At 44.2% G+C, this 26525-nt stretch overlaps 1 protein-coding gene across 1 annotated transcript in view; it reads left to right on the forward strand.

Annotated features, from left to right (window-relative positions):
- LOC122733672 (transmembrane 9 superfamily member 2-like) overlaps positions 1 to 26525 on the forward strand; it is an 86705-nt gene that overhangs the window by 58807 nt on the left and 1373 nt on the right. Inside the window, exons 13-16 of the mRNA XM_043974273.1 lie at positions 9242 to 9401; positions 12137 to 12288; positions 18472 to 18583; positions 20101 to 20272. Of these exons, the coding sequence (XP_043830208.1) occupies positions 9242 to 9401; positions 12137 to 12288; positions 18472 to 18583; positions 20101 to 20272 (596 nt within the window). The remainder of the gene's footprint in view (positions 1 to 9241; positions 9402 to 12136; positions 12289 to 18471; positions 18584 to 20100; positions 20273 to 26525) is intronic.

Below are 26525 nucleotides of genomic sequence, written 5' to 3' on the forward strand. Positions count from 1 at the left end.
GGGTAGGCAACGTATCTTGATGACTTAGACTGTCAAAGAGTTCTTGGGAGTACTGAGAGGTTAGGTGACTTGGCCAGGGTTCCACGGCCAGGCTTGAGCCCAGGACTTCTCCATTCATTCTCTATTATACTCAGAGGGAATAGAAGCTAGGTAATATTAGGTCAAGCTATGTTGATGTACCTAGGATAGAGGAGTTTTTGTTTTTGAAGGAGAATACTGGCTACCTGGTCACCTCAGAACAAGGCTAGTTAGCTGGTGGGAGCATTCGTGAAGGAGAGAGATTTTTTTTTGAGGCAATTGAGATTACGTGAATTACCCAGGATCATCTAGCCAATAAGCAGTCTCTGAGACAGGATTTGAACTCAGGTCTTCCTGACTTCAGGCCCAGTGTTCTGGTGAATGCAGTATGTAGCTGCTCAACATATTAGCTAATAATAGCTAGTATTTATATAGCAATTTAAGGTTTGCAGAGACCTTTACAAATATTATCTCATTTCAACCTCACAACAACCCTGGGAAGTAAGTGCTGTTATTATCTTCATTCTACAGATGGGGGAATTGAGGTAGACAACTTAAATGACTTACCCAAGGTCACATAGCTAGTTAATGCCTGAAGCAGGATTTGAACTCAGGTATTCCTGACTCCCAAGTCCTTCACTCTTATCTACTGTGCCACTATAAGAGTCAGGTTAGGGATGTGAGAGGGCTAGGGATGAGGGAACAGGGAGTGGTAGCCAGGAAAGGGAAATTTAGACTAGGTAGCTTATGACCCAGAATCCCAGGACTTCTGGGGGGAACCAGGAGGCAGTAGATTGTCCCACCCTTCACAGCAGCAGAGGGAAGGTCAGTATGATACTCACTCCTGAGAAGCAGGTAGTGAGTATCTAGTCCCGCCCACTGATCAAAATAGGTCTGTGGAGAGCTGGAGCGTTGCTGGCTATCAAGGAGTAAGGTATGTTTGTGATCCCTTCCATTCCTTATTCTGTAGGAAAGAAAGCCAGAAAAGCAGGTTGGAGGCATCCTCTGGGGAGCCCTAACTGGCAGGCTGAGACGTTTAGATTGTGTCCTGGAAGCAATGAGGACGGAATCACCGGTTTTCCTCCAAGGCTTTGGAGCAGGGGAAGTGACACAGTCAGAGGACAATTGCTTTGGCAGCTGTGTGGAGGAGAGATCCTGGGAGCAGGGAGGCTAAGTAGCAAGCTGTTAGAGTAGGTCAGGCAAGAGGTGCTAAGCCCCTGAGTGAAGGCAGAGTCACTGTGAGGTGAGAAAAGGGGATGGTGGCTCTGGTGGCTGGTGTGGGATCACTGAGAATTGATGGCTGATTGATTGTTGCCAGTGAGAAAGAAGGAAGAGTCCAAGATGACTGACTGTGAAGCTGGGAGCCAGGAGAGAAGTAAGGAATGTGGTAGAAGGGATGGGTTTAGGAGGACTGATGCATTGTTTTTTGGATGTGTTGAACTTGAAATGTCAGTATGATATTGAGGTGATATCGAGTGGGCATTTATTTGGCACTCAGGGAGGGCTCATTTACACACTTGTGGAACTCATTTGTATGTAGATGATAATCAAAACCGTGGTAGCAGTTGTCACTAAGGAGAGGACAGAAGGGAAGAAAGGAGGCCTGGGATAGAGCCTCTTCTTAGAGGGCAGGATATAAAAGCCCAATCAGACTGGCAGGATGGCCAAAGAGAGCAGTGTCATGGCAGCCAAGAGAGGGTGATCAGCCAATCAACAAGTATTTCTTTGCATACTTCATGCCAAGTACTGTACTGGGTGTTTGGGGATACCTTTGCAGTACTTTCTCCTGACCTCTGGTCCCACATCACCAACTACCATTGCACATTTCAAGCTGGGTGTCCCACAGGCATCTCATATGCAATATTCTAAAGCAGAGCTCATTATCTTTTCTTCCAAACTCTGCCATTATTGTGGGCTTCTTTGGGAGGCAATTGAGGTTCAGTGACTTGTCCAGGGTCACACAACTAGTAAGTGTCTAAGGTCTGATTTGAACTCATGTCCTCTTGACTCCAGGCCTGGTGCACCATCCACTGTGCCACCTAGCTGCCCCTTTCTGCCATTAATGTTCAGGGCACCACCATCATCCTCCCAGTCACCCAGGTTTGCAGCCTTGGTGTCATCTGGGACTCCTTGCTCTCCTGCCAAATTTTCTTGCTTTTCTCTTCATTCACATCTTTGCTGTGTGTGTCCCCTTCTTTTCTCTGACACACCACCGTCCTGGTGCAGGCCCTCATTACCCTCTCCCCTGGACTATCACAATAGCCACTGCTTAGCACGCTGCCCAGCACGTACTAGGCGCTTAAGAAATTCTTATTGACTCATTGAATTGGTCTCCCTGCTTTGAAGTCTTTCCCCCACTCTAATCCTCCTTTTACTTAGCTGCCAAAGTGATTTTTCTAAAGCATGGTTCTAGCTGTATTACGTCTTTCCCCACCCTCCCTGCCAAATAAACTAGTGCTTGCCTGTCACAAATTGAAAGGCCTCTGGCATTTAAAGCCCTTCACAACCTGGCCTCTCAGGCCTCTCCTCAAGACTCTCCTGGCATGGCTCCCACCCCTGCCCTCACCCCTTCAGCTGGTGACCGTACCTCCTACTTCCCTGACAAACCTGAGGCCATTTGCCTAGAGTGCCCTCTTGTGCCCTGATCCAGATTCCACATCACTCAACTAACTGTACCCCCCCCCCCCCAGACTCTGAAGGGATGACTGTCTGCTTTTTGTCAAGGCTGCCTCCTCCACACATACCTTTGATCCCATTCCTCCTTAGCATTTTCAGCACATTGACCACCCTGGGATCTCCAATCCCACCAATTACCAGCCTCCTCTCCCACAGTCCTCCTGGTCAGCCAGGCTCACAACCTCAGTGTCCTGTTTTGTGAGGAGAGTCCAGGGCTTGGATGCAAGAGAGTTTGTGGAGGTCAATATGGCAAGATTTGGCAACTGATTGGATATGTGGTGTGAGTGAGAGTGAGAAGCTTTCAAAACTGGGGACCCAGGAGGGTGGTGGTGCCTTCAACAGTAATAGGGACTTTCCAAAGAGGGCTGAGTTTGGAGTAATGCCGTCAAAAAGCTACAGAAGTCAGAAAGGATGAGGCCAGAAAAGGCCATTAAGCTGTGAAGAGCTGCCGCCACCACCGAAAGCTAATGCTTAAGGTTTGCCAAAGCTGCTTCCCTCGTTGCATTGCTTGCTAACCTCTGAGAGATCAGTTACAGTAGAGTGGTAGGGTGAGAAGCTAGAAATATTCAAGAGCCATAGAAGATAATCACCCCAATGATACTCACCTGTGTCTGCACTCTCACTGATGCAGAGATTCCCTTCAAGGATGCCATCCTGTCAGTCAACAAGTGTTTTTTAAGCTTCTCATGAGTCAGGCACAGTACTAAGCCCTGAGACTACAAAGAAAGACAAAGACATGGCCCCTGCTCCCTTGGAGCTTCCATTGTGATGGGTGAGACAGCATCTAAACACCCGGGTACCTGTGAGATAGATACGATATGGATCACAGCCCAGCCATATCCAGCCATCCTCTGTTAGTCTGGGCTCTGTCCTCCCTCCCACTTGTCAACAGCGGCACTTTACAAAAAAACAAACCTTGGCATCTCTTATTTCATTTGAGGCTCCTTATAACCCTATGAAATGGTCAGGGTGGGAATTAGCACCTCCATTTCCCAGATGAAGAAACTGAGGTTTGATAATGTCAAGTGACTGGTATGAGATCACATAGCTTCCAGCTGTTCCATCCATGCCTAGAACTGAGGTTTTCTAACTCCTTGCCCTGTACTCTTGCCACTGCCTGATACTGTCTTTAAGGAAAAGCGTCTATTGACTAACTGATTGCTCTGTAAAACTCATTCACACAAAACTGTTGTCAATCGGCCTTTGACTCCTAATTGGGAATGGAAAGCTTCTCCATCCTTGAAGGAGCTGAAGCATTAGCAAGCAGGTGAAGAATTTCGGGAGAGACAAAACTGCTTCTGGAATCCCATTAGCCCCACTAGGCTGAACCCAGCCATTAACCTCCTTCAGTCTCTTTTGGGGAGGTATATGTTGGCAGTGGTTAGAGTGCTCAGAAGGATTAGTCTGTTTTTTCTCTTCCCGTTTCAGTCTCTGGGGAACAGAAGCAGGGGTGTCCCGAACGAGGCTGCCCTTGGCTTAGGGTCTCTATCTCTCTGTCCCTTTGGCCCCAGCTTTTGCTCGTCAGTTGGCAGATCACTTCCTTTCAGGCCTTCTCCATCTGCCCTTTTCCTGCCCAGGCATGGATTTGGTCTTCTCTTTGAGCTCCTCTGAGCTTAAGCCAACTCCCCTAGCTTTCCTCTGATTCCCAGGTCAGCTCGTTGGGCTTCCACACAGAGCTGTTCTCCAGCACATTGACCACAAACCCCTTCTGATGTTCTGGGACGCATCCTGTGCACTTGTTGCCATGGGCCCATTGCCTGCTGAACAATGTCCCCTTTTTAAGGATGAGAAATTGGGGGGAGGCTCAGCTGGTACAATTCAGACAGGCATCTGGGCTGGACTTGAGCACAGCCTTTTGATGACGCTCACTTATTCCTTCATGTGGGCTCTTGAGGAGCTGTGAGGACAAGGATTGTGCCTCATCGTCTCCATGGGAAGGAAGGGGGACAGATAGAAGCCACTCGAGATTTGGCCAAGATGTATGGGAAATTAGCACAGCTAGCCTGGCTCCCAGGGCCCCAGATCAACTCTCTGAGTACACAGTCCCAGGACTCAGCCAGGTGGATGCAGGGAGTATGGCCAAATGAGGGAGAAGGAGTACAAGAGGGATTTGGGAATGAATAGGAAGACAGAGGAGAAGGTGGATTTCTGGTGGTAGCTGGGGAAAGAGGGACAAGAGAATACATAAAGGAAAAAGGAAAAGATAGCCTCAGAAAGAAGAAGAAACTGTTTTGTGTGAGGTAGAGAGGAAAGAAGTGGCAACCTCAAGGAATAGTAACGAAGGGAAAGGGTAATAAATAGGGAGAGTAGAAATGAAACTCCGGGCTCAGAAGTGGAGGTGAGTGTAGCACACACTGGGGAGGTAGGTGGTGGTGGTGGTAGTGGTGATTTCAGCCCCTAAAACAAAGGAGAGGAGAAGAGGGACTTGGAAGAAAGCATTAGGAGCCCTCATTGGATTTGCCTACTGCCTCAGAAGAACAGAACATCTGGAAAAGCATTTGGGACAATTTGGTGGTTGTAAACTTGTGAACTTTGGGGACTCCTTTGGCCAGAGCTGTGTGCTTTGCAAGCCTCTGACTTCTGGCCGGACCCCTCAAGCTCTGTTTTCAGTCCAGACCGCTAGGACATCCATCCCGCCATCTTAGCCAGTGAAGGGAGCTCCAATTTAACTGGGGCCTCACTGCCAGATTCATCTCTTGACAACACTATCTTAGTAATCATTGAGTGCTTTTGACAGTGGATCCTCCTAGAAGTACAGAAGCAGCACAGTGGAGTGGCTAGGGTGTTGGGCTTGGAGCCAGAAAGGGATCAGGGCTTGACTCCAGTGTCTGGCACTTACTTGCTATATGACCTTGGGCCAGTCACTTCCCTACCTTGGATCTTGGGGGGGGGCAGTTGGTTTCAATGATCTAGGTCCCTTTCTATTCCAATTCCATGGTCCTTTGTTCCTTCCATAAGAAGCAGAGCTGAAACCTGAATCTTGGGTTTGAGTCTTGTCTTTTTCACCCCTAGTCCATTCCCTTTTTCTGTGCCTGGTCCAAAACCTTTGGGGGGGGCGGTTCTCCATTACCTAGAAAATAAATGGCAAATTCCTTAGCTTTGGCATTCCAGGTCCCCATCATTTGGCCCCCATTCAATTTTCCAGTAGTATCTCCCGATATAGCACATGAGCCCTTCATACCAGCCATATTGATCTTGGGTCCCTGAACAAGGGTGGGCATACTTCCATCTTGATCTCAGGTAAAAGCTTCCCTGGGCCAGTTTTCCCTGATTGCTCCCTTCTCTGTTGTCCTCATAGCTAACACTCCCATGGCCCTCAGCAGATGCTACCTGTAGCTTGGCACAGTGGAAAGAGACCTGACTGATGTCAGAAGACCTGGGTTCGAATTCTGATCTTGTTGCATACCACCTGTGTGACCTTGGACAAGCTTCATTTCCTACGCCTCAGTTTCCTCATCTTTCAAATGGCTTCTGACATCCCAGCTCTAGATCCAGGATTCTGTGTATGACTTTGAGCAAGTCCTTTCCTCTGACTGTGTCTCCTTTGTCAAATGAGAGGGTGGGCCTAGCTGGCATTGGAGTCTAGATTCCCAGAATCCTCTCTCCTAAACTAGACAATAAGGTGACTGCTGTGCGCTGCACCCAGGAGGGATGTTGTCTAAATGTATCTCAGTGATGGTAAAAGGAACACAGGAATTGGAGGCAGTGTTCTCTTTGCCAGGGCTTTAAGACTGGGAACAAGGACTGTTCTGATGAAAAAATTTCAAGAAATGGAAAGAGTTGGCCTATATTAAAGATCCTCTGAAAAGAATGGAAAAAATGTAAATAAAATCTGAAGGCTTGTCATAAAAAAGAACAAAGTTGTGTTACAGGACAGACAGAACCATGGCATTGTAATGGGGTGATGATGACCAAACGAGGCATTTCAACAGCTCCATGAAACAAGGGAGTCATTTGTGCATCCTGCGTTCCAGGCACTGTGCTAACTGCTCAAGTTACAAAGAGGCAAAAACAGTCCTTGTTCTCGTGGGGGAGACAACATGTAAATAACAAAGTCTAGATAAGAGCTATACACTGTGGCTGGAAGGTCATCTCACATGGGAAGGTATTAGTAGATGGGGAGGCTCAGGAAGTCTCTGGAAGGAAACCAGGGGAACTACTACTGATAGGTGAGGAGGGAGAACATTGGGGGTAACCAGTGCAAAGGTACAGAGGTGGGAGATGGGGTGTCCAATTTTTGAGGAACAGCTGGATTGTGTGGCTGGACTGTAGTGTGTGTGTGTGTGTGTGAAGGGGGGTTGTAAGAAGACTGGAATAGCAACAAGGGGTCAGGTTGTGAAGGACTTTTAATGCCAAACAGCAGACTCTGTATTTGATCCTACAGGTAATAGGGAGCCATTTGAGTTTCTTGAGGAGAGTGTGTGACATAGACCTAGGCAAATCACTTTGACAGCTGAATGGAGGATAGACTAGAGAGAAGGAACACTTGAGACAGGGAGACCAATGAATTATGAGCCTCCTGCAGTAGTAAGGAGTGAGCTTATGAGGGCCTAAAGATCCTAATGGTGTGAGGGCGAGAGAAGGTCATGTATATGAAAGATGATGTGAAGGTAGGAAGACAAAATCTGCAACAGCTTGTGGGTTGGTGAGGTGAGTGAAAGTGATGCTAAGGTCTGAGCCCAGGTGCCCAGGAGGATGATGGGAGGGAAGGACAGATACAGGATGATAACTGATGGGGAAGGTGGAAAGAGTCAGGACCCCCAAGATGAAAATCTGCTGAAAATGAGGAGAGGGGATGTGGTCAACAGTTCAAGTAGAAGATTGGGTTTTAGCAAGCCAGAATGTCCTACCTCTTCAGAGAATATAGTGAATTAGATTTGGGGCAAAGGCAGCTGAATGATGTGAGATGATGGATAGGAGGGAAGAACTGAGGCACAGTGAAGTAAAGTACCTGCCCAAGGGCACACACAGGTTCAGAGATCTAGAGTCAGATTGGGTCTCAAAGGCTATCAATTTGGTCTCATTTTACAAAGGAGGAAACTGAGGCTTGGGGTGATGCAGTGACCTGTTCAAGGTCGTGGACAGAGTTCTAGATTTTAGAGCTGGAAGAGACAGGCCCAGGGGGTGGAAGTGACCTGCCCATTGGAGGTCATGGACAGGATCTAGGAAAGGACCTAGAGTTAGAAGGGACCTTAGAGGCCATCTGGTCCCACCTATTCATTTTACAGAGGAAGAAACTGAGGCCCGGAGATTTGAACCCTATAAGCACTTCCCTTCACCCCTAATACCAAGAATGCTTCTACCCCCCTAAAAAAAGTTGTAGGGAAAAAAAGAACCAGGGACACTTCTTGAATGGAATAACTGTATTTGGTGGTTAATGTTGACAAAGTGCTCTCTTCACAACAACCGTGTGATGGAGCCAGTGGGAAGGTTATTATTCCCCTTTTACAAATGAGGAAACTGAAACTCAGGTTGAGTAACTTGGCTATGGTCACAGAGTACAGATCTGAACTCCGATCTCTGGACTCCAGTTTTAGTCCCATTTCGATTCTATTTCACTCCTTCCTCCTTGACCTGAGTTCATACTTGCTGAGGCCTTTGGGGGTCAGTTGCACCATGGCTTGTGCATTCTAAAGCCAATGTTTCCATGATTTGGGCTTAAAGTTCATACTAAAAGGAGAAAAAAGGAAGACCAGATGTTTCCTCTTAGTCATCAAGCTAGCCTGTAGGACAGCAGGAGTAGTAAGTGTATAAATATGTATATTCTGGGCAGACAGAGCCATGAGGTCACTTGCTGTGGTAAGAAATGACCCAAGAAAAACCAAAGAAAATTTGAGTTTCTTCCAGATCAATGAGGTAGAATTTGGTACTTGTGGGGAGGAGCTTCATTGGAACACCTGCACCCCCCAAAGAAAGCTGCATTCCTCTCCCTGCCTAAAGATGAGCCTAGGGATGCTCTCTTTTGTATGGTTGGTAACTCTAGCCTTCAGCCATTGTGTGTGTGTGTGTGTGGGGGCACGGCGGCGGCACAAACTCTGGTCCTTCAGTGCCGTGGGCTTGGGTGATGGGAGGTAGGTGAGTGTGGCAGCTGCCACCCTTTCACCTATTAGGCCACCCTGCCCAACTGGCCCATTGTTCCCAACTGTTTGACTTTCCCTACTCTAGATTCTGAGTTGACTGGAGCCTGGGAACTAGATAGATAGATAGAGGACCTTTTGGGGGTCTCCACCTCCAGATTTTTGATATGTTTTCTCATTTGCTATCTCTTTTCTGTTTTTTCCTTTGTTTTCATTTAAATTAAAAAGCCCCTGGAAGCCGACGCCTCTCACTGTAAATTAACTGAATTTAAGCCTCCACCATGTGGTTAATTGGCAGGGTTTGATTTAATACCAGTTGAAAGTGTGACCTTGCTACCACTCATTACCTCCTCCCTACCAAAAGCAGCTTTAGCATTTGTATCAAGTATATCTGACATTTTTCTGAAACTACTTTCTTGAAGATCCTTTTGTAAAAAAAAAAAACAAAAACAAAACTTTTCTTCCCCCAGCATCGTCTTTGCGGATTTCTTCATCATGAATCTCATTCTTTGGGTGAAGGGATCATCGGCCGCGATCCCCTTTGATACCCTGGTAGCCATCCTTGCGATGTGGTTCGGCATTTCAGTCCCCTTAACATTTATTGGTGCATATTTTGGATTCAAGGAACAGGTAAGCTTTGGCACTATTCATTTGACCATTAAATAGCATCTGAAAAGCTATGTCTTTACTGATGTACTGCGGCTATCTTGGTCCTGCCTTCCAGTCTCCGGGCCTTCACTGCGGTGCCAGGTACTCCCTGGGGCTGTGCTGCTGACGCAGGGCCCCGCCTCTCTACACTTTAGGCGACAGTTTTCATGAGTGGCTGTGGCTGAACAAATTCATCATCATTCTACTGATGAGCCTCTCTCAGTTTAGCTAGGCTGGTTCTCTGATGAAAGACATATGGTCCATTGCCCAGCTTATAGGCAGAGCTTTTCTTGCCAGGCTTCTGCTCAGATGGCCTGATGTCACCTCCACAGCATGAGGAGGCATTGCAGGAGGACTTTAGGGGATGTGTTTGTTATTTTGGGGGTCTCTAGATGCCCATCATTTCATCAGCGTAGGGACTCCCAATGGGGAAACTTCCCCGCTGTAGCAGTACCCCTTTTATAACTTAAGAGTCTTAAACGTTTGCGAAGAACCATGCTCTCCAAAGTGGGGAGCATTGGAATAACCCTAGAGGGTTGGTGGCTTAACCTCCAAGGACTGTGTGGTTAACTAATGAAAGGATGAGAAGAAAGGTCACATCCCTCGCTTCTCCACCCCTCCATAGCCAGTCATGGGCTTATCTCCAACACAGCTACCCTTGCCTGGTAGGTAGGTAGGTAGGTAGGTAAATAAAGAGGGAGAGAGGGAGGAAGGAAGGAGGGAAGAAGGGAAAGAAAGAAGGGAAGGAGGGAAAGAAAGAAAGGAAGGAGGGAAAGAGAAAGAAAGAAAGGAAGGAGGGAAAGAGAAAGAAAGAAAGAGTACTGTAGTGGGGGCCCCTCTATGACTGTCTCTGCTTGCTAGTTGCTAGTGAGTAAGCCCTACTCTCCCTACCTTTATGCATTTTTGGTTGTTTTGTTGTTGTTTTTGGTGGGATTGAATAGCACAGGGTGAGCAATCACATGTGCTTCCCCCTCCCCCAACGTCACACCTCTTCCCAAATTCCCTATTTCTGGTGAGACCAGATTACCAGACTCCCAGTGACCTAACTTGACAACCTCGGTGTCATCCTTAACTCCTCACTTGCCCTCGGCCTACGTGACCAACCCACTGCCAAATATTGTTGCTTTTTATCTTCACAACATCTCTTGTGCCATGTCCCCTTTTCTCCACTCTCCTTGCTACCACCCTACTTTTGAACCTTCTAAGTAATTGGTCTCTCTGCTTCAAGTCTCTCCCCATTCCATTCCATCCTGTACTGGAGTGATTTCATTACATCGAAGTTCTGACCTTCTCACTGCCCTCTGTAAACTTAAGTGGCTCCCTGTTGACTCAGATCAAATATCTTTTTTTTAATCATAAAAGTATTTTATTCTTTTCTAGTTACATGTAAAGAGTTTTCAACATTTGTTTTTTATAAGATTTCTAGTTCCAAATTTTTCTCCCTTCCTCCCTCCCTCCTCCCCAAGACAGCAAGGAATCCGATATAGGTTATATATGTACAATCACATTAAACATATTTCTGCATTAGTCAGATTGTGAAGGAAGAATCAGAACAAAAGGGGAAAGCCTCAAAAAAGAAAAAACAAAAACAAAAAAAGTAGAAACAGTCTGGTTTAATCTGCATCTAGATTCCACAGTTCTTTTTTCTGGATGTGGAGAGCATCAGATCAAATATCATTTCGATTTTATCTCTTCCTTTTTTAAGATCTACCTAATTAAGATTCTGCATAAGTGCTATAATGCCCCTAAATCATTCATATAATAGACTATATAGGTAATTTATCAATAAATCACATGGGGGCACATGTTTGTACTGCCAGGGAGTAAGTGATCAAGAGCTTACAAGGCAAGTATATGTCAGAAGGAGGGTTTGACCAGGTCTTGCTGACTCTATGCCTGTCCTTCAACCTACGGTACCACATAGCTTTTCTGTATATACCTATGATAGAAAAATTGCTTCCCTTGCTAACACTGGACAGCAAATAATTTGGAAATGTTTTTAAGAAATATTTTTATTTCATAAAAAATAGTTGTTAATGTTTATGTTTTTCCAAATATGTTAATGTGTTTCCCAAACTATGGAATTTTTGAATCTTCTTTCTGATGTGTCAAAATTAAGAAAACATATTGTAGGAAAACTGACTCCTACCAGCCCAGGAATGCAATAGATGTATACAGTGGGCAAATGGGCCAAGGTACAAGAGCCAGAGAGAAGCAGCCATCCAAACAGTTTATGGCTTGGGGTTAGCCGATCCCACAGATGGGAAAGGAGAACAGACCAAAAGCACAAATACAAATCTGGCCAGGTCATGAAAGAATTATCGAAAGAAATAGCCAGAGGCTGCTGGGACAAACTCCAGAAAGCCAACGACGTTCGAGTGGGACTCTAACCCTGCCGGAGGACAGAAAAGAGCAAGGTTACACCTTGTACCATCGGGATAGCAAGTGGAGCTTATTTCTAAAGAAAAACTCTGCCATTGTGGACTGTCACCTGTTGTGATAGGTTATCTACTGGCCAAACTTGGGTAATGGGTCTTGTGCAATCTAAATAGGATGTACAAGTGTCTGTTATTGTTGGCCTAGTGCTTCCAGGAATGGGAGCTAGAGTAGATAAGTACTAGGCGTCCGGGGTTTTGTTATGTTCTAAGATTCTTGGTGCTGATTATCTTTGTGCAAAGTTGGTTTGATTTCATCCTGTGCTGCTTTTTCTCTTCAAGCCAATCGAGCACCCAGTTCGTACAAACCAGATTCCTCGGCAGATCCCCAAGCAGTCTTTCTTTACGAAGCCCTTTCCTGGCATCATCATGGGTGGCATTTTACCCTTTGGCTGTATTTTCATTCAACTCTTTTTCATTCTGAACAGTATTTGGTGAGTATTGATTCTGCTTTATTGGAGACATTGTTTTAGCTGGACCTTCTTATTTGCTGAGTTGGCTATGCCTGTGCTTTTTGAGAATTTATCAGTTTGGCTACAGTAACTACCTTATTCCCCCACAGTCTAGAAATGAGGTGTTACCCCAAAGGGGATTTTTCCAGGTAACCGATGCTCCTCCAAACACCCAGACCTTTTCAGGGTCTTGACATGATTTCATATTCCTTTTACAAAAACATATTTTTAAATGTAATTTTTCTTTCAATGCACAAAAATCCCTCTTCTCTCTCTTCCTCCCACACACCCTCTCTTCCCTGCCCCCAATGAAAAAGAAAGAAAAACAAAATCCTTGTGACACATGCGGATCCCAGCAAAAAAAAAAAAACAAACCCATAAGACTTTTCTAAAGCTCTTTTGGGATCAAAATCTTTTTAAAGTGTAAACTGAGGACTCTGAATATGGTTTACCCTTTTCTTCATGATTCAGGGTCACAGTGTCATGGCGGCACCACTTCTTTGGACCCTTCAACTTTGGGGTGGTTTCTGGCTTGTGGGGCTTCTTGTTTTTGAGGGGCCACCCCTCCCAGATGTCAGGTGCCACATCTGGGCTAGGTGGACCTGCTTCTAACAGCTCCCCGCCACCTCTCCCTTTTCTTATATGCTGCTTTTAAGCCCCAGTGGCCTGAACAATACCTTCCCTGAGGTTGTTAGAATTACATGTAAATTCAGAGTCAGTAGCTCTGAATAGAGGCATGAGGGCCTCTCCTGCCGAGTAGAGTGAAAGGGCTTTAGTTCCCTGGCTTTGAGTTATGGCCCAAGCTCCAGGGCCTTTTTGTTTACTTCCTGGTTCTTGGCTGGGTTTAGGCCGAGGTTGCCAGTAACTGCCTAAGTGGGGGGTTCCTACTGTGGCTGGATTTGTGGCGATTGGGGCAAAGGTGCCCCCCTATGGAGTGCTGGTGTACATGGAGGTGCTCTGTGCCTTTGCCCCAAGTAGTTCCAGCAAGCTAATTGTGTTTGCCCTTAGAAACTGGGCCTGATCATGACCAGTCAGAGCCCACCTTAGCCTGAGCAGCCCAGAGGAGGCACAGAAGGTGTGGAAGGTGGAAAGCCTGTAACGTGGCTGCACAACAGATGATGGGAATGGTATTTTCCAGATGTTTTTGATGGAACAATCCTTTTTTAAGCCAAAATTGAGAAATTCCTTAGAATTTAGTGTTCCTTGCCAGTAAAAAATATGTACTTTGGTTATACTTGCCATGTAAAGAAATTCCACCTATTCCCCAGAATGAGACTATAAACTTTAAATGTGATTTCTCAAAAGTGAGGTTTGCATTTAATGGTTTTTTGCCCTCATCCCCAGAAGACTTTGTAAAATTTATACCTCATATCCCAGTGTAGTCACTTGGATACTAATGAAGGGGAATAGCAGTAAATATCAGCTGGAAATGGGGAGAGGTAGGGAGCCGGTGGGGGTCGGGGGAGAATTAGGTCCTGAGTGTTCATATTTCTCACTGGGTTCTAGAAGCTCTTATTTATGAGGGTGTGAGTGCCTGAATCAGTGATCCAGTGCTCTTTTCTCCTTTCCTTTCCAAATGGTGGGACAACAATGCCCCCCACCCCAGATTTCAGCCTTTGCTAGAACTATTTTAGGTCCCTTAGGATCTAGTATGTTCTGAATGACTGACAGAAATCAGCCTGGGATTGAAAGTCAGGTGGGGCAGCTAGATGGTGCAGTGGTAAAGCACCGGCCCTGGATTCAGGAGTACCTGAGTTCAAATCCGGCCTCAGACACTTGACACTTACTAGCTGTGTGACCCTGGGCAAGTCACTTAACCCTCATTGCCCTGCAAAATAAACCAAAAAAAACAAAAGTACATCATTTTAAAAAACAAAACAAAACAAAAAAAACAAAGACAAGAATCTTTAGGGGCAGCTAGGTGGCGCAGTGGATAGAGCACCGGCCCTGGAATCAGGAGTACCTGAGTTCAAATCTGACCTCAGACACTTAACACTTACTAGCTGTGTGACCCTGGGCAAGTCACTTAACCCCAATTGCCTCACTTAAAAACAGACAGACAAAAAAACAAAGAAAGTCAGGCATATGTGGATAAAGCACTGGCTTGGATTCAGGAGGACCTGAGTTCAAATCCAGCCTTAGACACTTGACACTAGCTGTGTGATTCTGGGCAAGTCACTTAACCCTCATTGCCCCCCACCCCCCCAAAAAAAAGAAAGAAAAAAAGTCAGCCATAAATAATCCGTGTGTGTGTGTGTGTGTGTGTGTGTGTGTGTGTGTGTGTGTGTGTGTGATTTTCCCCAAAACTCACCTCTTTTCCAAACTTCCCTGTGTCTGCTGAAGACCCCACCATGCTTGCAGTTGCCCAGGCCCACTACCTCAGAATCTCCCTGTACTCCTTACTCTCCCACATCCCATGTGGCCAATGAGCTGTGAGATCTTGCCCCATCCATGTCCACAATGTCTCTTGCATCGAGCCCATTCTTTTCACTACCAGCCTAGCACAGGCCCTCATCCTCTCTTGCATAGATTATTGCCACGGTATCCACATTGGCTTCCTCTCTCACCCTTCTCACAGAATTGCTGTCTTCACTGGGAGCTCCAGGTACCCACCACCTTCTGCCTTAAGCCTTTCTTGACTTTGAGTCCCTGGCTGCTCTCCCTAGACTACCTCATATTGAACTGCTTTGTAGATAGATGGATTTATTCCTTTCACGTTTATTATATATATATATATATGTATGTATTTTATATGTACTTGTCTCCCCCAACCAGAGAAGGGATTGTTTTGTTCTTTGTCTTTGTGTTCCCAGTCCCTAGCTCAGTGTACATTCAGAGCACACAGTAGGCACTCGATAATTGTTTGTACTATAGAGGGAAAGGTGCAGGAGAAGGGGGTGGGCATACAGCATGGCATCATGGAGAGAATGTTGGACTTTGGACCTGGCTTCCAGTTCTATCTCTGACCCCCAGCAAATCACTTAATATCTCTGGGCCTCAGGGATCTCTTCCAGACTCATTCTGAGATGGGTTGCTCTCTGTGGAGAGAGTTTCTCAATCATAACCCATCAACCAGCAAGAGATGTCTGGGCAATTTCTTTCTTTTTATTATTATTATTTTTGGTGAGGCAATTGGGGTTAAGTGACTTGCCCAGGGTCAAGGGTCTGAGGACGGATTTGAACTCAGGTCTTCCTGAATCCAGGGCTGGTGCTCTATCCACTGTGCCACCGAGCTGCCCCTGTGGAAAGAGTTCCTATGCTGAAGTCACAGGCTCCTGGTGTGTGTGTGTGTGTGTGTGTGTGTGTGTGTGTTCACATGCATGGGAAAACTAGCAAACATTTACATTCCTCTAGTTCTTTCAGTCTCTAATTTTCATATGTATATTATATATTCTAATATGCTTTATACTTAATATATATTTGTAGACACTTGTAATTAGAGTATCTGTATACTTTGGCTTTCCCATTTTTCACTTAACATTTTAATTATTTCTCATCTATCACTCTAACCCCAATACTTGGCATTTTGAATAGCTGTAGACTAGTATTCCATCATGTTAATGTACCCAAGTTTGCCTGACCATTTTATTCGGCACATTTGCCTCGTTTCTAGTTTCTCCCCATGAATATAGGCTCATAGGTCATTAGAGCTGAGACCAGAGCTCAGTCATTGAATCCAACCCATTCATTTTACAGATGAGCAAAACCGAGGCCAGGCAGAGACTGTGCCTCCGGGGAAGCTCATTGAGGAGGCAGTGGCTCGGGGCCAGGCATATTGTGGATCTTTCCTTTGGTCTTATTACAGCTAGGAGAATGAATAACTGGCTCAAGGCCTGAGCCCCAGAGCTCCCTCCTGATCATACTCTTCTCCTTATCAGACCCCCTTCCATGGCTCCCCATTGCCATTCCCAGCTCCTCGGCCTGGCTCCTTCCTGCCCTTCAGCCTTTATCTCATCCTGCTCCCTTTCCCAGATCCCTTTGGTGTCTATAGTTGTAGCCAAACCAGACTAAGGGCTCTGCTTGAGCTTGCTAAGGCATCTCCATGGAGGGTCCCACCCACCCCTGGCCATGATGCTAATTGTCCTTCACCTTTTTCTCTTAGAGTATTTGGCAGTAATCACCCCAGCCACTGCCTCCTCCAGGAAGCCTTCCCCATGCTCCCCCCACTCCAGTTGTTAGTATTGGTTTTTATGCTGCTCTATTTTTTTATTTTTTATTATACTCATCTGGATACGTATTATATCCCCTTTCCCAGTAGAGTGTAATCTCCTTGAAGGCGAGGATTGTTTTGTTTTTGTATCCCCTGTGTCTAGCACAGTGCCTTGGTAGGTGTTTGATGTTTGTTGAATACTTTTATGTTTGTATGTATTTGTGTGTGTGTACTGTACATATATATAGATATATGTGCTATACATCTCTATATGTATGGTAAATAAACATCCATAGAGAACGTGATTGCTCTCCTGAAAGCCGGAAGCGTTTTCAGCACCCCCCCTAAATTCATCAGCATCCCTGTTTCCTCCCAGCTTCACCAATATTGGATTGTGTTGTTTTTCTATTTGAGCATTCGAGAGATGGCTAAGGGTACCATGGTGCTGTTTTAATTTTCATTTTACAACTTGCTAGCAACCTGTGTATCTTGAAAATGTAAGTCAGAGATGGCACAGCTGTGTCCGAATCACTTACGCCACCCTGGCAAGGCCCCTGCTGCCATCTACTTCCCACGGTCCCCAGGATGCCGCCCACTGGCTTTCTCTTGCAGCTTGGGCTTGCCAGGGCTTAGCATCTGCAGTTTCCCACTTTGAAAAGTGATTGTGTCTCTTTCAACAGGCAGAGCCTGAATGCTGCTGACTGTGATGGACTCTAGGTGAGGGCGTACTGGGCAGCAAAAGTGTAGGAGACAGACAGTAGTAGCAAGTCTCAACTCTATGCCAGGCACTGTGCTCGGCCCTGGGAATCCTGGGTCTAGAAAGACATAAATTAGAGGCCCTGCTCTTAAAATTCTTCCATTCTACTGGGGGATTGAACAGTGACAAAGTTAAATTTCTGTAGCATTTTAAGGTTTGCAAAGCACTTTTGATATGGGACCTTTTTGGTCCTCACAACAACCCCAGTAGGTAGGTGCTATCATTAGCCCCATTGTACAGATGTGGAAACTGGGGACAACAGGGGTGAAGTGACTTGTCCAGGGTCACATAGCTAGTAAGTATCTGAGGCTGGATTCGAACTCAGATCTTATTGACTACAAGTACAACAATCTAAGTAAAATTAAGAGTTATGGGGAAGAGGGAAACAAAGTACTAGCCAGTAAGGGAACCATGAATAGCCTCTTGTAGGAGATGGTACTTAAGCTGAGCCTTGAAAGGAGCTCAGGGCTTAGCTTCCAAGAGGTAGAAGTGAAGAAAGAGAGCCTAGGCACAAAGGTGGGCATTGGAATGTTATATGCAGGAAAAAACTAATAGGCTGATGCATAAAGTATACAACTGAGCAATAATGTGAAATTAGTCTAGAAAAGTAGCTAGAATGTTTGTAATGGACTTTCTTTTTTTTCTTTTTCTTTTTTTTTATGGGGCAATGAGGGTTAAGTGACTTGCCCAGAGTCACACAGCTGAGGTCTTGAGGTTAGATTTGAACTCTGGTCCTCCTGAATCCAGGGCTGGTGCTTTATCCACTGAGCCACCTAGCTGCCCCCTGTAATGGACTTTCCTATGGCATTATTTGGACATTTTTTAGAGCAATCATGTTGTAAGTTAGAGTGTAATGGACTTTCAATGACATACTTAGGCATTTATATTTGACCCTAGAGGCAATAGGGAGCCAGTGAGGCTTCTTGAGCAGGAAAGTGCCATGGACAGAATTATGTTTAGGATTATTCACTTCTCTGGAAGCACAGAGGCCAATGAGGAAGGTCATTGCAGTAGTCCTAAGAAAAGCAGCTGGCAAAACCAACATGCAGAGTCTGTCCAAGAACAGAACAAATTTAGCAGCAGCAGAAATGGGAAACTGATCTGACACAGATTACTGGTTAATTTCTGTTTTCATCATGACACTGATTTCATGCAACCGTGTGTGTGTGTGTGTGTGTGTGTGTGTGTGTGTGTGTGTGTGTGTGTGTTTTCAAGGTTAAAGATGGATCTCTAAGTCTATCCTGTTTTGGCTTTTCAGGTCTCATCAGATGTACTACATGTTTGGCTTCCTCTTCCTGGTCTTTATCATTCTTCTCATCACCTGCTCAGAAGCTACAGTCTTGCTCTGCTATTTCCACTTGTGTGCAGAGGTAAAGACCAAGTCTCCTTTGCTTTAGATATGCAATGCAGGGCATGCAGGGAGCCTTCAGCAAAACCAGTTTGGTGGTGAAAGTTTTTGTTCTGAAAGTGCTTGGTGTGCTGCAGAGGGGCTGGGCTGGTGGGAGGGGGATGCTGGCTAGTGTGCAGCCATGGTCCTCGGTGCCAGGGGGATAGATTTTCTAAATGATGTCTTTTGACTCTAATGTAGTTATGCAGTCAAAGCTAGACACAGCGAATAGAAACAGAACACCGTTCTCTCTGGCTCTTGCTGCTGCCTCCTATTAATCCTCTAACATGGAAAGATAAGGGCTTGTCTGATAGTGCAGGTATAAAGAATTGCACCTCATCAGCAGAGGTGGGGCTGGGAGGCTGTGGGGGTGGGGAGGCTGATGCAGCCTAACGAGCCTTGTAACATGTGGAGGGGCTGGCCAGCTGCATCTGGAGATCGCACAGTCACAACGATGGATCGAACTACATTCTGGAAGCCCATGGACTTCTCCTTGCTCTGGCCTCACAGTTAGCTATCGCAGGCTCTTTGGGGGTCAGAGCACTCTCTGAACCTTTGCCCACCAGCCCCTGGGCCTACATCTTTGGGTTGGTCAGCCATAGACCAAAGTCAACAGTAAAGAAGTAACAACAGCAATAATAGTAGCAATGTAAACAAAGTAAGAATAGCCCGTTTGCCATATGACACTTGGATTTGCTCCCTCCCAAGTCCACGCACACTCGGTTGGAAGAGTGGTCACCTCTGGGAAGGGATGTCCATGTACGGAGGGACCACTTCTGCCTCTGATGGTGCTGCCCACCCCAAGTTTATGGCCATCATCCCTTTCAGCTCTCCTGCCCATCCACTTGTTAGTGCTGTGCGTGGCAAACCTCCTCCCAGCCCAGTGGGAGTAACAACTCTGGGACAGGGGTGCAGCCATTTTACCTTGATAACCGTAGTCATCTGCTAGGCATTGCTTATCCTCTTTTCTTCTCAGGAATACCATGGTACAGTTGAAAAAAAAAGCCAGACACAAAGCAGAAATTGTCTTAGCCTTGGCGTGGGTTTGAGAAGCTATTTTCTCACCACCCTACTTCTCTGGTACTTAGATGTTGACTGGGGCCTAATGGGTTTGAGCAAATTTTTTTTAACAGTAAATATTATTTTGTGCTAGTAGCTTAGGATATCTGAATTTTAGAGATGGGAGGGAATGGGAAAAGTTGGGATGTGATCATTTTAGATAATAGTTTCCAAAGTATTTTCCTCTCATGACCCATCCTTTAAGGGCGAAAACACTGGCCAACCCATGGCACAGATTTAGCTCTTTAATATTTCTGCAGAGCTCAAAGCATCTGAGGCCATTATTAGATGGGAAGCTTCAGTACATCCACAAGGACACAAATCCTGGAGCCTTTCTCACAGTAGGTTGGTTGGGCATTTATTCGTTGCAGTGGTGTGTGGCCTTCCTCCCCCCCATCCCTGTCCACCCAGACGACCCTTTCCCATTCTGCTGTGTTTCAGGATTACCACTGGTGGTGGAGGGCATTCCTCACCAGCAGCTTTACAGCCATGTATCTCCTCATCTATGCAGTCCATTACTTCTTCTCAAAACTCCAAATCACAGGAACCGCCAGCACCATTTTATACTTCGGGTACACCATGATCATGGTCCTAATTTTTTTCCTCTTCACAGGTAAGTGGAGAATGGCTATATACATATAAGATACTTGCAGTAGCCCCAAGAGGAATTAATTTATGGAAGGGCGATAGTGCAAAAAGCCTCCTTTCATTAGTTCTGTCATAGTGGGGAAAGTTCCGGAAAAGGTTATGCTTGGAAACTTCCTGTGCTTTGCACACAAGGCCACCCTACCCTGTCTTCTTGAAACATTAAGGAAATGTTCCAGGACACAAAGGCTTGCTCGAGTTCCGTTTTGTTCTTGTATCCTACACAAAAATTCACCTTTGAATAGAGGCCAACTATGAAAATTAACTGAACCGAGCACCTTTTAAAAAGAGTAGAAATGATTTTTATTCAGCCACATTGCGAACATAAATAGAAATCTTGACATGTTGGGGCTGTTTTGCTTTGGACTCTTTGCTTTTCTTCCTCTTTTCTCTTTTTTCCCAACTTCTGAATAACTGCATTATGAAACTTAACTTTATATAACCAAAGTCGTAGTGATCGATATTCAAACCTATTCACAATAAAAAACCCCCACAAACATAAATGTCAGTGTAATTTTATCAGCAGCTCCCTTGAAATGCCTTCTCAACTTATTGTGTATTCAGAAAACTGGAAAAACATCTCCATTGTTTTTATTATATAGTTCTAGCCAACTGTTCTGCCCAGGCTTTTGCTTTTGCAGGCTCTCAGAGAGGTTTTCCATATTTCTTTCGAGTTCTCCTATTTGTCATTCTTAATGACGATTCTAGTACTCAATTGCATTATGCCAAACAGTGGTTTGTTCAGCCATTCACCAACTGTTGGGCTTTTAGGCTTTTGTCTAGCTTTCCACTATTACAGAGAATGTAGCCATAACCATATTTTCACAGAGATAATTCTTTAAATTTATTTCCTCATGGAAAATGATTTCCAACAGTAGAACGACTGGATCAAAGGGTCTGCTGAGGTTTATGACTTGTTTTGTACGGCAGAATCGCTCTTTGGCAAGTCTGGGTACCTGTTCCCTGCTGCCTTGCCAACGTCATTGTCATTTTTATTTTTGCAGATTTGATGGGGATCAGAGGATACCTCAGAATTGTTCAAGTTTATGTCTCTGATTATTAGTGAGGTTGAGCATTTTCCCAAAGGTTATTTTTTTGGTTGGAATTTTTGGTTTTGGATTTTCTATGATCTGTTTTTCCTCTTTTTTAAATTGCCTATTTATATCTTCTGACCATTTTTCTATTTGAAACTAGATATTCTTTGCCTTGATAGATTTGTATCCATTCTCCATAAATTCTGTATGTCAGACCTTGATCTTATCTTCACTGTGAACATTTTTTCCTAATATTTTCATTCCTTTTTTTTTTTTTTTACTCAGTTAAGCTGTTCTTCACAGTACAACATCCTCATATTTTGTTCCCTGTGAGGTTGTTCCCTTCACAAATACAAATCACAATCTTTCTACACCCTCCCCTGCTCTGATTTTCTTACAGCAAAGCCTCCCTCTAGGATTTCTTAAGAAGGCTTGGGGGCCTCCCTTGGCTGATTTGCCTCAGTCTGGGGTATGTGTCGCTCTAGGGGCCGGCTCTCTCGGATCCTTTGTTCTCACCATATGACTGGCCCCTGCTGCCTCCTCTCTCTTTCAAAATCATCCTTGATATATTGATGTCACTCAATATAATTCTTGGACTTGAGTCATGGACAGTAATATGCTGCAGCCGACTCACATCAGCCAAGTGGAGTAATATAGGTGCCCCCCCTAAATCTAGCTTGTAAAAAACCTGACTGTGCCCCAAAATTATACTCTAAGTAAAGGAGAATGATAACAAAAGAGACACAATGAAGCATTCATCTGCAAACCTTTATTTGAATGGAAAGGAATGTTTTTAAAAATTCACAGTAAATCTATTTATTTATTAAGCTGCATAATTATTTTTTAGTGAACCCATATATCTAGGGCTGGTTTGTTTTTCTCCTTTAAAAGCTCTTTCATTCTAGGAATGCGGTCTTATGTTTGGACCAATGTGGTGATTATACCCATCTAACTAGTCCCAGTAATTTCTTCCTTTTATGTTTGATTGATAAAGATTTATTTCCTGCCTATATTTGGCATAGGTAAACTGGGTTATTTTCTGCTTACTTTATTTTTATTATTTTTTTATTAATTTTTTTCTGCTTACTTTAAAAAATATTTCAAAAACCCTCATTGAAATAGCTGGTATTTCTTGTGATGGGAAGTAAAGGTCCATGTTTTTTTTTTCCTACCATCTTCCCATCCAGATCTCCTAATAGCATTTTATTAAATTATGATTCCTCTTCCCAGTGTTTGCTATTAGAAAGTTAATCAAACACTCTCCTTTCCTATCTGATTCTATTTCTGGGCTCTCCCCTCAACGTGTTTCGAGTCAGGGCTGAGGTGTGTACTGAAGCAGCATCTCCCCACGCTTGTCATTCATTGGAGATTATCAGGGATCTGTCAGAAAAGGGCATTGGGCACTGGGGATGGGGAGGGTGGTCACTGGTAGAAAGAGGATTAAGAAGTCCTAACCTCCAGATAGCCTTAGGAGAATTGGAAAGAAGATTCCTTCAACATCACCTGTTTTATCCCTCTTGCTTCATAGTGGAAGAATTTGGGGTTAGAGAAACTCAGAGAGGGAAAGTGACTTGACCAAACTCACACAGCATATTGATGACAGAGTTAGTACTAGACCCGAGTCCAAGAAAACATTGCTTGGAGTTGGACATATCTCAATTTAGGGTTTTGCCTCTTTATTTCTATTTATTTATTTATCTATCTATATTTTATTTTATTTATTTAATTTTTTTTTTGCGGGGCAATGAGGGTTAAGTGACTTGCCCAGGGTCACACAGCTAGTAAGTGTCAGGTGTCTGAGGCTGGGGTTTTGCTTCTTTAATGAGTCACTAACACTTGGGTTAATCTTTTTTTTTTTTTTTAAGTGAGGCAATTGGGGTTAAGTGACTTGCCCAGGGTCACACAGCTAGTAAGTGTTAAGTGTCTGAGGCCGGATTTGAACTCAGGTCCTCCTGACTCCAGGGTCGGTGCTCTATCCACTGTGCCATCTAGCTGCCCCCGGGTTAATCTTTTAAAAAACAAGTCACACTAGCTGTGTGACCCTGGGCAAGTCACTTAAACCCAATTGCCTCACTAAAAAAAAAAAAGTCACTAATTTTTCTCCTTTTTCCTTTATAAGTTTTAAAAATTTTGTGTTTTTTGAAGTCTTTTTTAAAATTATAAAAGTATTATATTATTTTCCAGTTACATGTAGAGATAGTTTTCAACATTTGTTTTTATAAGATTTCTAATTTTGAATTTTTCTCCCTCCCTTCCCCCCCACCCCCCCCCCAAGACAGCAGGTATTAAATTTTGTTTTAAAAATTAATTTTATTAACTTTTAAAAAATTTCACTAAAAATTCTTTCTGGCTATCTTTCTGCCTCTACCTCCCAGAGATCCATCTCAAAACAAATATTTTTTTTTTAAAAAGAAAAAAAGAAGATAAAAAACCCCAGCAAATTCAATGACTACATTGAAATAGACTGAAAAGATATGTCCTATGGCAGCCCATGGACCTCCCACCTCTACCAAGGAGGGAGGGGGCGGGGGCGGCTCCTAAGAGCTATTCTTTGACTCACTGTAATTTCCAAAGAAAAATAGTGACCGTGGGGAGCAAAGCAGTTGAAAATCTTTAGCTAAAACCCAGCCATTATACAAACCCCCCTCCTAGCATCCTCATTGATTTTTCATTCCTCAGTCATTTTAAAATGAAAAGTCAGCTTGATTTAGTTTTAAATTATTAGAAAGTTAAAATGGGATTGTACTCAAAAGCTTGCTTCATACTGGGCAAATGAGAGCAATTCTAGGGGGGAAACCCTATAGATTAGTTAGAAATGCATTAATTATATTTTGAACCAAAAAAAAATAAAAAAGCATACCAGTTTACCACCTTAACCGACAAGATGAAAACTGGTAGATTTAAAAATAGAAGCTTAAACCTTTGTAAATGATCTTCATAATTTTAAGGGCTTCAGCCTTTTATAATGACACCATAGTTGTATTTGGAGATAAAAAATCAAATCCTGTCAATTATGAGTTTTAAAGTTAAGAATTTTTTTTTAAAAAATTAGTACATTAGGTATTGAAATGATAACAGATTCAGCTCTTGATTCTGCTTTGAGTGGGATTCCCATGAACCATTTGTGGTCAATATCCATACTCCACTAGCAGCACATGGCTGTGATTTGTGGTGCTCATAAGATTTTATTTGCGACTCATTGAAGCCTTGAGTTTTAAGAAAAGACGTCAAAATAATTTGTCCCACTGTGCTGTTTCATTGCCATAAGAAATCAGAGGACACTTGCAGAAGCTGACAGTAGTGTGTGTTCTGGCACGCAAGCCCAAAGGATTTACTCCAATTTGAGATACCTTAGATGCTGCAGGCCTGCCCGTAATGATTGTAAATCGGCGAGTTTGGCCTAATGCCCAACCCGATCTCTCTGGTTGAGTAGTAAGTTCAGTGTTTGTATGTGTCTGCATGACTTGTTAGGTATGCCTGGTGACAATCCCTCAAAACGCCCTTCTGCCAGTCTTGAGTTGCTATTCTTTTAGAATGGTATTTAGTGCTTCTGGATAAATTGTGTGTAGAATCTGAGGAGCAGATGAGAGCTGGGAAAATGAAGCTTATCTACCAGTAGGCCCAGCATAGAGACAGCATGGCCTATCAGGAAGAGCAATGGGTATGGAACCCGAAGGCTTCAGTCTAAATTTTTAGCTCTGCCAGAATTGTGACCTTATGCAAGTTGTTTTAACAAAATTTCTGGGCCTCAGTGTTCCTCTTCTCTAAAATGGGGTGATCCATCCCATAACTCACAGTGCTGTCTGTTACTGAGGCTCAAATGAAATAATGTATGGGCTTAATCATCTTCAACCTATATAAATGTAAGTGCTTATTTGGTGTTGCACCCCTATCTTGTGATCTCTTTTTAAAGTGCAACATTGAAGGAAAGTTGTTATTTGATTTAGAACATTTTTTCATATGACAATAGGTAGCTTTGATTTCTTCATCTGAAAACTGGAAGTTGTTATTTGAAATGAAAAGGGGCTCTGCTAACCTAACCAGACTTGCTTTGCCTTGGCTCATTCAGCAGTGCCTTCCCCTTTCTCTGCTCTGCCACATCCTATCTGCCCTATCAAGACCAGTCAACTCCTTTGGAGACTGTACCCGCAGAATTTGAGTACTGATTGCTTAGTGGACACACTGCAGTGGGAGGGCCCCTTGATCTGACCCACCTTTCATCTCTCTCATTGTGCCATTCACTCACAAATATTAAACAAGCACCTGCTAGATGCAGAGCTCTATGGGGACAAGTCCCTTAGGAAATTGTGGTCTCATAGGGGAGATAAGATAATGGCATAAATATATTCTAATGCACTGGCCCTGGAGTCAGGAGGACCTGAGTTCAAATGCGGCCCATGAAACTTACTAGCTGTGTGACCTTGGGCAAGTCACTTAACCCCAATTGCCTTCTCAAATAACCCCCAAACAAAAATATGTGTGTATACTTTTTTCTTTTTTCTTCTTCTTCTTCTTTTTTTAAACTTTTTAAAAAGGGAATTACATTTAGGTGAAACAAGTATGAAGAATTTTGAGCTTATATGGGGGCAATCAAGGATGGCTGTGTGGAGGGGGTAGCAGTTGAGCTGGGCCTTAAAAAACATGTAGGGTTTCAAGAGTGGAGGAGAGGAAAGGAAGGGAATTCCTGGCATAGGGAACCTTGGAAGATACTAGATAGAGAATTGGAAGGGACCTTAGAAGCCATCTGGTACAGTTCCATCATTTATTTTCTTTCTTTCTTTCTATCTTCCTTCCTCCGTTCATTTAATTTTAATTTTATTTTTTGGTGGGACAATGAGGGTTAAGTGACTTGTTCAGGGTCACACAGCTAGTAAGTGTCAAGTGTCTGAGACCAGATTTGAACTCAGGTGCTCCTGAATTCCAGGTCCAGTGCTTTATCCACTGCACCACCTAGCTGCCCCTCCTTCATTTTATAGATGAGTAAACTGAGTGAGGCCCATGAAAACTTCACCAAGGTCACCCAGGTATAGAAGTGGCTGCTGGAGGATTTGAACTCTGGTCCTCTGACTGCAAGTTCAATGTTTTTCTCAGTCTACCCTTTTGCCAATCCATACAAATGTTTGTGATGAGAATATGAGCACTTGGATCTGTTTGAACCAACTAGGATTCTCCAAACACGCACACCTT

This window comes from Dromiciops gliroides, chromosome X (assembly GCF_019393635.1).
Source record: "Dromiciops gliroides isolate mDroGli1 chromosome X, mDroGli1.pri, whole genome shotgun sequence".
Taxonomy (NCBI): domain Eukaryota; kingdom Metazoa; phylum Chordata; class Mammalia; order Microbiotheria; family Microbiotheriidae; genus Dromiciops; species Dromiciops gliroides.